Source organism: Grampus griseus (genome assembly GCF_964374135.1).
Source record: "Grampus griseus genome assembly, chromosome: 2".
Lineage (NCBI taxonomy): Eukaryota > Metazoa > Chordata > Mammalia > Artiodactyla > Delphinidae > Grampus > Grampus griseus.
The window spans coordinates 48,759,943-48,772,872 of NC_139018.1; the positions used below are offsets into that span (position 1 = coordinate 48,759,943).

The 12,930-nt window shown below is 37.5% G+C and overlaps 1 protein-coding gene across 2 annotated transcripts in view; it reads right to left on the reverse strand.

Moving 5' to 3' along the window:
• Nucleotides 1-12,930, reverse strand: part of FRMD6 (FERM domain containing 6) — a 79,435-nt gene that overhangs the window by 14,013 nt on the left and 52,492 nt on the right. The window contains exons 4-9 of one of the 2 annotated variants that reach the window (XM_082648091.1): nucleotides 12,159-12,238; nucleotides 11,082-11,158; nucleotides 8,705-8,891; nucleotides 5,395-5,550; nucleotides 2,099-2,164; nucleotides 1,138-1,206 (exon numbers count right to left, since the gene is read on the reverse strand). In XM_082648091.1, coding sequence (XP_082504217.1) covers nucleotides 1,138-1,206; nucleotides 2,099-2,164; nucleotides 5,395-5,550; nucleotides 8,705-8,891; nucleotides 11,082-11,158; nucleotides 12,159-12,238 — 635 coding nt within the window. Of the gene's footprint in view, nucleotides 1-1,137; nucleotides 1,207-2,098; nucleotides 2,165-5,394; nucleotides 5,551-8,704; nucleotides 8,892-11,081; nucleotides 11,159-12,134; nucleotides 12,239-12,930 lie in introns of both variants that reach the window. The other variant, XM_082648090.1, reaches the window with a different exon arrangement.

Genomic DNA, 12,930 nt, shown 5'->3' on the forward strand with positions numbered 1-12,930 from the left:
CAGGAACCACTGGGTGCAGGACCCTTAAGGAATTCAATTTCTATAAATGTATTTTATTACTTCTTAATTGGGGACATGAAGGGGGCAAGTGGGGTAATAATTTGCTCATTTATAAATAGCTCCACTCCTTTCCCAAAGAGCTTGAACGAGAAAGAGCCAGTGAGTAGGAGGCAGGTCAGGCCCCATTTAATGTATGAGTGAAGTGAAATCAGATTGGACTGTGCCCAATGTAAAGTCAGAAACAGGTCTTTTAACTCCCAGGGCAGTGTGGAGTCAGTGCCCAAATGCTATCTGGCAACAGAGCCCTTTATTTATATAGGCCATCTTCCTGATGGAAAGAAAGAAGCACATGTGTCCTAATCCTTATCTTCCTCCTTTCTTTGTGTATTTTTTCCAATAATTTCTGAACAAAGCGAAATTATGAATTTTAACGACCACTAGAAATACATATAATTAACTGTAATTCTTTGAACCCTCGCCCAAATGGATACAGCTGACAAAACAGTGAAACAGCTGGGAAAAATCAAGAATTTGCTCCAACAAAAGAAAGTGTATCATTCTCAATAATCTAAAAGTAAAAGTACTTTTCCTGTTAAGAATTGCAGTCCTTTCTTTATAATGATGAGTTTCAACAGACAGATATTAATAGAAACATCTTTTTATATCACTCTTTATTCTTTGCTCAAGAGAAGTTAACTTCCACAAGAAATGGCCAACCCCCATGCTAAGAGTAATTTACCCTCTGATTACAGCTTTCTGTTTTCTAATCCCTCTGCTGTACATTTTTAAAAACAATTCTGTTTGATGAATTCATCTTGAACTTTTCCCCATCACATTTCTTCTGAAACTAGAATAACTTAGGGTAGAGTGGTGGGGACCATATACACAAATTAAAATTAGTAATTTCTTTTGCTATAAGACTCTGTGTTTTAGGTTCACTACTGAAAAGTGGCAAGGATTATAATTATACCACATGCATAAGAATATAAGACAGCTAACTATTTTCATCTTCAATTTTGAGAAAATATCAAGTTTTGTGCCTGAAACAATATTTTGTTTAAAAAAACAAAACAAAAAACAATACAAGTCCACAAAAACAAAAAACTGAGTATTTTAAGTCAGTTATTTTAAACTCACCACAAACACCAACTTTCCAACATTGGTCCAAGGGAAATCATAAAGTAATTGTTTCTCTTCATCTAAATTCTGTGGAAAGAATTATAAGAGTTACTTATAACTCTTACAAGTAATGCACAGAGAGCTACTGAGGAAACTGACAGATATTCTAAAATAGCTCTAACTTCTTTCCCAGAAAACTAAAATACAGTAATTAACATCTGAAAGAGGTCCCCAACTCTCTTTGGAGATATGCAGACAGTAATTAAAAGAGGAGTGATACAATTCTGTCGCTTTTGGTTCCTGAGTGACTGTGTTAACCTGCCCTTTTAAGGCAATCTTTTCCCTTCTGGCCTATCCCTAAATTTAAATAAAAAGTCCAGAAGACTCAGGCATTCAAGAGATGAGATAAGGCACTCAGACTTTCATAACTGGATATTTTGCCTATATCGAAGACAAGGCATCCTTATATTCTCCCAGGTCTCACAGAGGGAGGCATCTCTCTCCCTTGTTTATGGCTGTAGCATAAAACCATCCCACTTGTAAAAGGATGATGGTAACTACTTACTCAAGGGACACGTTTTATCAAAAAATTGTAACGGAAATTGAAATGTCTGGTCAGTCACTGTATTAAAAAGTCATTTTTCTTTCCACAGTTATAGATGCACCAGATGATAAAAAAGAATATTAAAAATTAATGACACACAAAGAAAAATGTCTGGATATTAATGATCTGTGAGTGATGAACTGTGGCCAATCTTTGGTTTGTTGTTTTCTGTTCTAGAGGACTTATTAGTGTCAAGGATCAGACTGCTTCACTTCGACTATCCCACCTTATCTACATCTGTGCTAGACAAATAGGAAGTAATGACCAATCAATGGCTGGAAATGGACCAGTGAACCTATCACAGGACCAGGCAGGCACACTGCCAGAGTAAGACATAGTGGATGCCATTTGACACTTTATTTCTCATTAACTAACCTGAAAAATCTGTATTCCCCGCATGGTCAATCCAAGGGTCAGAGAAGCTTCAATTTCCCTTTTATCCTATAGGAATAAAATTGTATGAAAAAGTATATTTTTCTTCTATAATGAACAATTCAGCACCAAAGAAAAGAACCAAAGATAAATTTCAGGATTAGAAAGCTTTTGACTTAAAATAACTTTGCTTGTCTTTCTGCATTCCTTGTTTTCTATAAGATTTAAGAAAATCATGGGCACATATTAAATCAGTAATGGTATTTTCTACTTTCTAAATCCCTGCGATTTCAAAGTTTTAGTGTTTTTACTATATTATATACACTTTCATATCTGACAATATTCTAAATATTTGTGTTACTGAGAACTCCAGTAAGACTATTTTGCTGCTTTTACATCATTTCTTTAATCTTCTCTCTTATGCTTAATCTTTTTTCAGAAGTTAGAATCTTGAATATAAGGTCATAGTTATATTCTGAGATGTACTAGACTTTATATGTTTAAAACTGGTTAAATCTCCCAACTCTGAAAACAAAGTCAGAGGCAAGCCTGAATAGTTAATGCCCTTTCATGAAGATAGCTAATAAAGTTATAAAAGCTTTACATTCAGTTAGTCTTGAAAGAAAATACTTATGTTTAAGAAGTTCAATTATCACTTGCCAATATGATATACATTCTACCAGCTAAACCATAAAAAAAAAAAACTACTACAACAAGTATAAGGGAAAAAATTGTACAATTAAGAATGTATTCTGAACTTGGCCACATCTTCTAAGTGCTCATCTGTAACAAGTGGATATAAGGTGTAAAGTTCAAACTAGAAAACAAAATTGCTGAGTAACTAAAATATTTTCATTATGAGATTTCTCAATAAAAACAATAAATGAGTACATGCAGATCTTTATTACATTTACTGCCAGTTTTTGCATGATCATGGAAAGGAATATTTTTAGAAAATGCATCCTTACCTGGCATAGTAAAGAGAAGCCACAGCCTATTTTCACTATTGGGGCTTTTTTTTTCCCATTAATACTCTTTACATCAAGAAAGGCACACACAGTACAGGTTTAACAGGAGAAACAAATCCATCACTATGAGCTTAGGCCAATTTCCCTTTCAAGGCTGTTCTGATTGCTTCCTGAAATAAGATTGTGCTCATAAAAATGCTGGTAGTGCGTGTATGAGGTGCATATTACTGGGAAAGAGGCACAGAGGTTTTTGTTGCTGTTCTTGTTGTTTTAAGTTTCCTGTCTTCTGTCTCCATTTTATTAACAGGACTTAAATGAAGCAGTTTTAATGGTGGCCACGTGATTTCTTTAAAGAATGAAAATTCTGCCTATAAGGAAAACATATCTACTTCCCCACCTCATTCAGTTCACTAGTATTAGTTATCTTGTTTTAAGCAGACCAGAATGATTTTCTATGACACACAAAAGTAGTGCACTTTAAGCAAATTGAAAAATTAATTTTTACATGAAAGATAAACTGAAGATATCTACTTCACTAAAGGATTCCTAATAGGAACTTAATAGGATTCTTTAAAATACCAAAGCTTCCCTACAAAATAAAAAGCAACCAATATTTACTGAGCATTCACTAATGTGCCAGGCACTCCATCTGGTTATTTCAGATTCACCATCTTGTTGAATCTTCCCAACCTGTGATATGTATAGGATCATTTCCACTTAACAGATGCCCAGGATTGTAGCAACAGTTGCCTAGGATCCCAGCAAGAGTGATTGCTGATGGAGGGTTTATAAAGCCACAGTCTTTCTGATATATCATTCATACTTCTAATACATTTAAAAATATAAATTTATTGTCAAAAAATGTCATTTATTTGCATTTTCTCAGATAAATTGAGGTGTCACAATGAACTCCCTTAAAAGAAAAAAAAGAACTCAGTCTTCCAGGAATTTAGCTGAAGAGATCTTGTGGAACTCTATGCCTTTGAAAGATGACAGGGCATTAACAATGCATCTCTTGCGCATGAAAGAGAAAAAATAACATCCTTTGCTCTCTTTTTAAGTCTTTTGAACCAGCCAGGAAAATTACCCAGCAATATATCCAAACTACGGTCTAGTCTCCAATTGTCTAGTTACGTTAATCTTACCACAAAGGATGTAGGAGAGATAACAAACCTAATAATAACAATAATAATGGTAAAGGCAACACGTTTAATTTCATGCCTAACACGTGCTAGGTACTGTTTTTAAACACTTTTCACCCACTAATTCCTTTAGTCTTCAATAAACCTCAGAGTTTATTGGCTTTGTTACCATCCCCATTTATCTATGGGGAAACTAAAGCACAGAGAGGCTAAGTAACATGCCTAAGGTTACACAGTAAGGGGTGAAGCTGGGATTTAATCCCAGAAAGGTAGGCCCAACAGATCACACTCTGAACCACTTCATCCTATTTGGTTGGAGAATAAATATACCTTTGAATACTTAAATGGGAATTCAAGGGTTCTTGCCATGGAAGTGATACTTGTGAAATAGGGAGAGGAGTGGGAAGGAGAAGCAGGAGAGAAGACAGAACATATTGCCAGTGATTCCCTGCAGAGCCCACCCCAGTTATTATTTGGGTCTGTGACCTCTGACCCAGGATGGAAAAATGAGGCTAGAGACACAAGAACACAAAACACAAGGACACAGGAGAAAGGCAGTATCAAACTTTAGAGTGACAGCACAGAGTCAGTGGTTTAAGCACACAGGCTCTTGTCAAGTAGACCTGGGTTGAATTCTGGCTCTTACTAGTTTTGTGATCTTTGGTGTGTATCCTGGTCTGTAAAATGAAGATTACAGTCCTATCTTATAGTTAAGGATTTTTAAAAGAGGATAACTATAAAGTGGCCCCATAAACACAATACTCCATAAACATTAGCTATTGTGGCGATGTTCTTATTACTAATGGATACATGCAGGTACGGCTTCACTTCAAGGAGTATTAAAAATTACTGATCGAACAAGTTGCAAATGTTACTCCCCAAGGCAGAAATGCGGATTTGGGAAAGAGAAAAATAACTATTTCATAATCGCTGAAAAGCCAGATGCACAATTTACAGCCACTTGTTATCTCAATACTAGGACCATTAAAAAGACTACAGGACTGCTCCTGTAGTCTGCTCCCAGGACTGAGGAAAAGCATCATTGACTCCAAGACTGACCAATGATGACAAACAGCGGTTGAAATGAAATTCTTTTAAAAGCCCATTAAAAAAAATTAAAATGACAACTTTAAATAAAAACGTCTCCTGATCAAGGAGGTATGGCTGCAGACCTACTGCAGTTTTGTACCTTATACAATCTGTAGTAGTGAACGGCAACATCATCCAGTCGGACGGCCTCTTTGATATATTTAAGATGAGCCTCAGAAGCTGTCAGTGCGAACTGATCTTTGTGCATGTTTGGAATGTGCTTCAGGATGTAGTCCTTCCCTCTCTTGGAAACAACCTGTTGGAATACAATGGGAGCGCAATGCAACATTTGTTGGAGGGATGCAAATACTACCCTCATCTCCCAAATGATGAGAACCGAAAACAGGCCATGTAAATTGGCTGATTTCCATTAGAAAATTCCCACGCTTATTCTTTTTTGATCATCTGTTATGTGACCTGGCTGAATCAGCTAATACTAGAAGCTACAGAGTCAATTTAGCTGTAGTACTCCATATCTAAGAAGAAAAATCACAAGAAATGGGGAAAATATGTTCTCTTGGCTTTAAAATCACCAACAAAGAAAAACCATGCAAACTTGCACAGTTTTGTCCACCTCACTGCTTATACTTGCAGAATTATTGGTACCATGAAATGCAGCCACTGTCAGCACATCTTCAGGGTCCGGATCCTACTTAACTCTTCTAAAATTACAGCCACAGAGTGGGAGCTTCTAAATGTTAATCCGAAGAAAGCAGGGGATTGCGAGGAATTCTCAGAAACATTTCTAGTTTTTGCATAAGAGGCTGATATGAACACTCTACTCAAATGCTTATGAGAAAACAGTTTCACTCAAATATTCATTACAATTCACTGCAACTTCAGTTTTCAACAGACAGTAGTCAAAGCTTTTAGATATCAAAAATATATAGTATCCAGAAGCTGCAGGTTCAAAGAAAGGTGTTGATAAAAGTCTTAGCTGATTTCACAAAGATTATAAAATATGGAAAGAATTATGCAAAGTGAACAAAAAGCATTTTAGTGCTTAAAATGACCAGGATTTGAAAATTAGAGAATTTTTAGTTTTATTATTGTTTTTATAGTTACTGATGTTTTGTTTCTTCCTATGAATATTTTAAGGAGAATTAAACATGATGAGTTATTATTGGCCAATAATCAAGTTTTGCTGAGAACTCAAGTTACAGATTTTTCTTTCTAGGTTCCTTTTACATGGAGATCACCTAAATCAGTACTTGTCAACCTTTTTCAGGTCAAAGAACCCCTAGAAAATAATATCTGTAAGGGCAATGAAGTAGATGATTTTGGTGATCGCAAGGGTTGAGGAAGCTGGTATCTCAGCACCCTGGGTGCCATGGCACACTAATGGGAAGCTCTGCTTTAAAGACCAAGGGTCATTGAGTACCTGATGATAACTAAGGGAATGTAAATACAGGTTAACTTTGGCCCAACAGACATTGCTATGTAATAGCCTGACATCTTTTGTGGGTTTTCTTGAACAACTGAAGCACTGTCAGCCAGTGAACAAAAGCTTATATTGAGCACCGTGATGTGAAATGCTGAAGAAACAGAAAAGGTTAAGTTTATGCCTGTCCTTTAGAATATGCTAAGAAATACTTAGATCACTGAGTGCAAGAGACAAACAGAGCATTTGAAAATAAAATACTTATGTTCAGGGTCTTATTGAGCCCAGAGGAGGGGCACTGGGCACCTAGACAGTCTGCCCAGGGAACCACACCTGAGCTGATGAGCAGGAGTAGCCAGGTGAAACAGGGAGGGGGCCTCACCAGCTAAAGGAGCTGCAGACAGAAAGGTCCAATGTGTGAAACACCACAGGAATTGCTGGGTGTTGCTAGAACACAACACACAAGGTGCAGGACAACCAGAAAGGAAGCTGGAAAGGCTGGCAGGGACCCATGCTGGGAAGTTCCTAGGTCATGCTTGGGAGCCTGGGCTTCACTCCGAAGATGAAGGTTTAAATCAGAAGCAAAAACAACTCCTCTGCAAGCTGTGAGTAAAGCCTGAAGCAGTGACAACAGGGACAACTGCAGGAGTGCTGATGAGAGCTGAAGCCTGGGAAACATGAAGAACCACTACGGGGAGGACACGTGGTAATGTTTAGGAAGTTAAGAGCAACAAAAATACAAGCGAATCTTATTTCTTAAGCTGGGTGATGCGGAATCAAGGGTTTCTGTTAGAGGATGTTCTCGTTGACTGGGTGGGGCAGGGAGAAAGAAGGGTGATAAGAAAGGGCCCCGAGCGACTCAAGTTTCTAGGTGATCGGGTGGATGGCAGTGCCACTGGCTGAGGTTAGGAACACAGGGGTAGGGAACGCAGAGAATTGAGGTGTGAAGAAGATGAATTTGATTTGGGACATTCTGAGTGTGAGGTGCCTATGGGTAAACAGCTGTCTTACAGACATAGGGGAGAGAAACAGATTCAGGAGGTGCCAGTACATAGGTGGTTGTAAAAAGCATTAATTTGGAGGAGATCTCCTGGGATGTGAGTGACTAAGTGTCAAATGCAGCAGAGAAATTCAGGAAAAGAAGTGAAAAGTGTCCACCGGATTTGGCAATTTAAAGGTCACTGCTGGCTTTAAGGACAGCACCATGAGTGGAGGGGGTGGTGAGGAAAGAAGGCAGATGGATGTGGGTTGAGGATTACACGTCGAAGTAAAGAAGCTAAAAAATCAAATATACATCGTCACTTTTTCAAGAAGCTTTACTGAGAAGGGAAGGAGAGATTGGTAGGTCTTCTTTCCCTCCCTCCTTTCTTCCCTGAGGATGGGGAGGTGTGAAGCAAACAAAGTATGTCCTGACTTAAGAAGAGTTAGTTGGGGTAGAGGCTGAAGATATGGGAGAGAGAGACGTCTCGGCAGAGACCTAGAGGAAGAATGGGAAGCGATATCAACAGGGTGGGGATGGAGAAAGGACCTCTGAGACCGTCAGTGCTCAAATAACCTAAGTTTTCTTGCTGAAATAAGGGGGTTGCTCCTCTTTTGAGAGTGAAGGAGATGGCGGTCAGATCAAGCAGTTTACTTATATTTGTTTCCTCAACACAGGAGAAGCTGTGAATGATCTCACCTTTTAAAGAGTAATGTGTTTCTCCCTTCGAAGGGAAAAAATGCTGCTTGAATTAAGAGGACATAAGACGGTCAAGGCCATGTAAATGCCAAAAGAAGGCTGGCAAATACCGAGTTCCACCATCTTTACGATGGATAGCAATCCTCTTCCTCATAACCCATAAGCAGATTGAGTCCATCGAGAGACTGTAGGTGCCACGCTCTCAAGTATGAAATGTGTATCTGGGTGTCACGGAGGGTGTACTGGCCATCAAACATCTGCGTTCCCAGTTCTTGTAGCAGCATGACTACCCACACAATGAACTAGAAATGTGCTAGAGAAAACACTTCAGAATTTGAAAACAGTGCCTACCCAAGATGGGAAGTAAGCCTCGGGCTCAAAGTATTTTCCATAGTGCTTATTCCTTTTGAAGTTCCCAAGATCAGCCTGCAGAGCGAAGGCTGCCAGCAGGAAGTAGGCCTCCTCTCGGAGCACACACTGGGAATGAAGAACTTGTTTTCTCAGGTGCCAGTAATAATAGTATCTTGCTGCTCTGTCACTAGGAAAATAAAACAGAACTCACATTTTGATGGAACAATCTAAAGGCATGTAAACAACCCCAATCCTGCTATCCATCTGGTGACAAGAGCTCTTCTGTTCCTGCTCCCTCCTCCCCTCTCCCTCCTCACTCACTGAAAAGGGGGAGGTTGTAGCTAATACCGGATTGCTGCCTAACTGCTGCTTCACCAAGTTCGCAGGGTGTCAGGACCCCAAGTCAGACTACCCAGACTGCAAAAATAACACTTCCTATGGCCAATAGCATTTGATTCGTTCAGAGAATGGAAAACAGATCTGAATCATTCCACTCCAATGTGGGATATACTACATTGAACAAGTATTAGAAGCCTAGGCATCTGTTGTCTGTATTAAAATAATTTTGCTACAATAATGCTGCACACATGACACAAATAAGGACAAATCTGAGGAGACAATCCTGGCTTGAATGTTATGCTGTCCTTTTTTGTTTTGATTTTCATCTGAGCACATTACAAATACACTGAGGCCCTTTTCAAAATATTTCTGTTTATATGCCCTACTAGAAAAGAATTTGCCTAACTATGAATAGTCTTTTTTTCCCTCTAAGAATGAATAAGCTGAAAACTCTCCTTAAATCTTTTTTTTTTTAATTAAGTGGCTGTTACTTTATGGGTGTGATTTTATAGGCACATGTTGTAAGAATCATGATAGTCGTCACAAATGGAAATACGAATAGTGCACTCATTACAATCCATTGAGGTCAGAAATAAATACAGTCCCCATTAAATACACTGAGTAAGAAGTGCTGATTGGGGAAAAATATGGTCAAGCTCCAAAAAATGTCACAGGCAAACAGGACGCCTCTGTGATCAAAGTAAAAATGCAAGAAAAAAATGTGTGTGTGTGTGTATGTATTTAATGAGTATTTGTCTCCCTATTACTTTAGGTTGAATGTTCACCTGAGATTAATAGCTCATTAGTTGATGATAATAAAAACATACGGGTTTACTTTAACCAAGACTGTGTTTAAAAATGAAAAGTTTAAAATTTAAAAATAAAGCATTTATGTAATTTTTTTTTCCCTTATGACTTTTCAGAGCACTTCTTTTTATAATGTTGAGTACACAATGATTGGACTAGCTCATCACTGGGGAAAAGGGCAGAAGCATGGAGATCAATTAAACATTCATTAGTCCCAGGGGGCTAATTACTGGCTAAATAATATATTTTCCTTCTTTCCAGCACATTCCACTCCAATTAAGTAAACTTAGAAAAAGTTTTATATAAACTGAGAATAACTAGAAAAGTTTCTCTGCTTTAAAAACATTCTTTACGGGCTAATATTTTTTACTTTTTAATTTGCATGTGGCAGTAACATAAATATTAAGAGCAAATCTCAGATACAACTCATTAGCCACATGTATCTTTGTCCCTTTTACGTGGGGTTTCTCAAAATTTAAAAATAAATAAGTAAAACACAGAGTTCACATTTCTAGTATTTTCTATCAGCCAACAAAATCACCTCTGAAAGTCTTCCAGCACTGAATCCTCCTATATAAATAATAAACTGAGCTTCTAAACTGGGGAATTCTGAGTCTGTATCATGAGCACAGTATTATTCATGCACCTGCCTCCAGAAAAAGAATCAATTACCTGCCCTTGCCAAACTGCATCTAAGATTCTCACAGGATACCTCCACTGGGCGTAATCTTAGCTTTAAAGCTAGTGCCAAGAACAGAAGCAAGACCCCAAAAGTGAAAAGAAAACCAGGCTATATAAACACCCATGCATTTTTATAGGAACGAGTTCCTGCTGCTGTTCCACTCCTCACACCACCACCAGAAAAGAATATAATCCATTAACCAACTTTCCACTTTACACGAGTGCTAGTTCTTTCTTATCTTTTTGGTGACTGATTTGTTATTGAAAATGTGGAGTAGAGAAAATGTGAGCTGATGAGATTGTTAACATTTTCACTGATAGTCTAACATTATCACTCATTCATTCAACAAATGTTTATTGAGTGTCTACTGTACCTCTGTTTTAGGGACTGAAGATACATGCGTGCGTAAAAAAAAATTTTTTTTTAATCCCTGCTCTTTTATATTCTAGCAGGTGGAGACAAACAATAAACACAAGTACTTTATCTGATATGTTAGAGGATGAGTACTGTAGAAAAATAACGGTTCGGAATTTCTCCCTGTCCTCATACCTGATCAATCGGCCATTTTCCACATAGTACTGCACACGGAAGTGGATGATCATAGGGGGTCCAAACTGGTCAATACCCTAAACAAAGACATGCGTAAAAATCAGGCTGTTTTTAGTTACTTCAAAAGTGGGTTTCAAAAACAACAAATACCATTATTTACAAGTAACTTTTTAAACACTAAAAGGTTTGATCTACTTCTAATGAGTAGGGGCTTGCAGCGGGTAGACAGTTGTCTCAGTTGTCCTAGATGGATACCAAGTTTATGTGAAAACGGGAAGTTTTATAACTATATCTGATACTCATTCACTGTAATGCCAATGACAACATACGGGAAGATAAAAATAAATGCCAGTGGAAATTTCTAGCTGAGATCCAGCTCCTCTCTCAGCTCTGTCCCCTGTGGTGACCATTTGCTCCTCATTACAATGTTCTGTTCGTCTGACATTCCACATACCAAATGCTAACATGCTGTTTGTTTATTTAGACCTTCAGGTTCCTTACTTTGTAGTTGGCTTTGAAGTAGCCTTCCAGTTTACTCCAAGAATTCTTAAATACAAATTGGAGGATTGAGGATTAGACACTGGGGATTATTACTGATTTGCGAGGGGGTGATCTTGAAAACACTAAGTAAATTCCCAGTGAATGCTCCCCTATGCAAATGGAAGGCACTGGTTCAATAAAGTAACAAAATATCAAATGTAAGGATAGTAAAATTGGATTTTAAAATGACTAATAATTTCTAGACCATCAGTTTTGACAACTAACGTGGCCAAAGAACAGGAACAAATACTTTTTCCATGCTTTTCATTTCAAAATATTATCCCAAGATTACTAAAAGGTTATTATCCAATATTATTTTAGCAGATATTCAAAATCTATTGCTACATGCTATAAGCTATTAATACTTCACTAATGTGATATTTTAGAACTTATAATTCATTTCGCTTTCCCAATATTTACTGTATAAAGTGTTAAGATATTTTTCTAATGTATAATAATTAAAATAAACCTTTTAAAAAATCAAAAGAATTTTGCTCATAAATGTAATCTCACCCAAGTGACTTCGTATTGTCGTACCTTGCTGGCCTCTTTCTTCCATTCTTTTGGACAATACTTATAAAGCTTTTGTGACAACTCCATATACACATGTTCATTATCTGCACATTTAAAAAAAAGGAGACAAGGTGATAAAGGATAGATTTTTTCAAAAGAAAAGAAATGGGTTTTTCAAAAAAGCCTCCAGATTTGTGAATGTACTCTGAATTCACATATTACCAAGAAAACTCAACAGGATATTAAAAGATAAAAGGTTCTGTGGGATAGACATTAACGACAAGCTTTATGAATTATTTTGCTTTTGCAATACAGAACATGTCTCGTTAAAAATATGTTAACATTTAGAAGAAGTATTAGATTCCAACTCTTACTTTTACTTAGTTTCTGGGGTCGTTATAACTTACAGTTTAACTTCCAACACTGTGGGTGTTACTCGGTTTTAGAAAAACATGCTCTTGTTTGGCTCACAGAGGACTCATCTCATAAGTGCAAAGTAATGAAACAGGGCAGAAACACCGCCTTAATTGTTACGTAAGAAATTAGAAAACACTGATGAGAACCAACCCATTTCCAAGTGAGGAGCCTGACCCATGTGTTTTGTGAAGAATGGTCTTTAAGACCCATGTGCTTTGTGAAGAGAAGTCTTTTAGACTATTCCTTCTCTGTCTCCTCCACATAAAACAGCATGAAGAAATGATAAAGCATTACTCGCACTGCCTTTGGGATTGACCTTGTGGGAAGAGGAGAAGAATCTTATGCAAAACAAGAATGAATGCCAAAATATTTCTTCAAG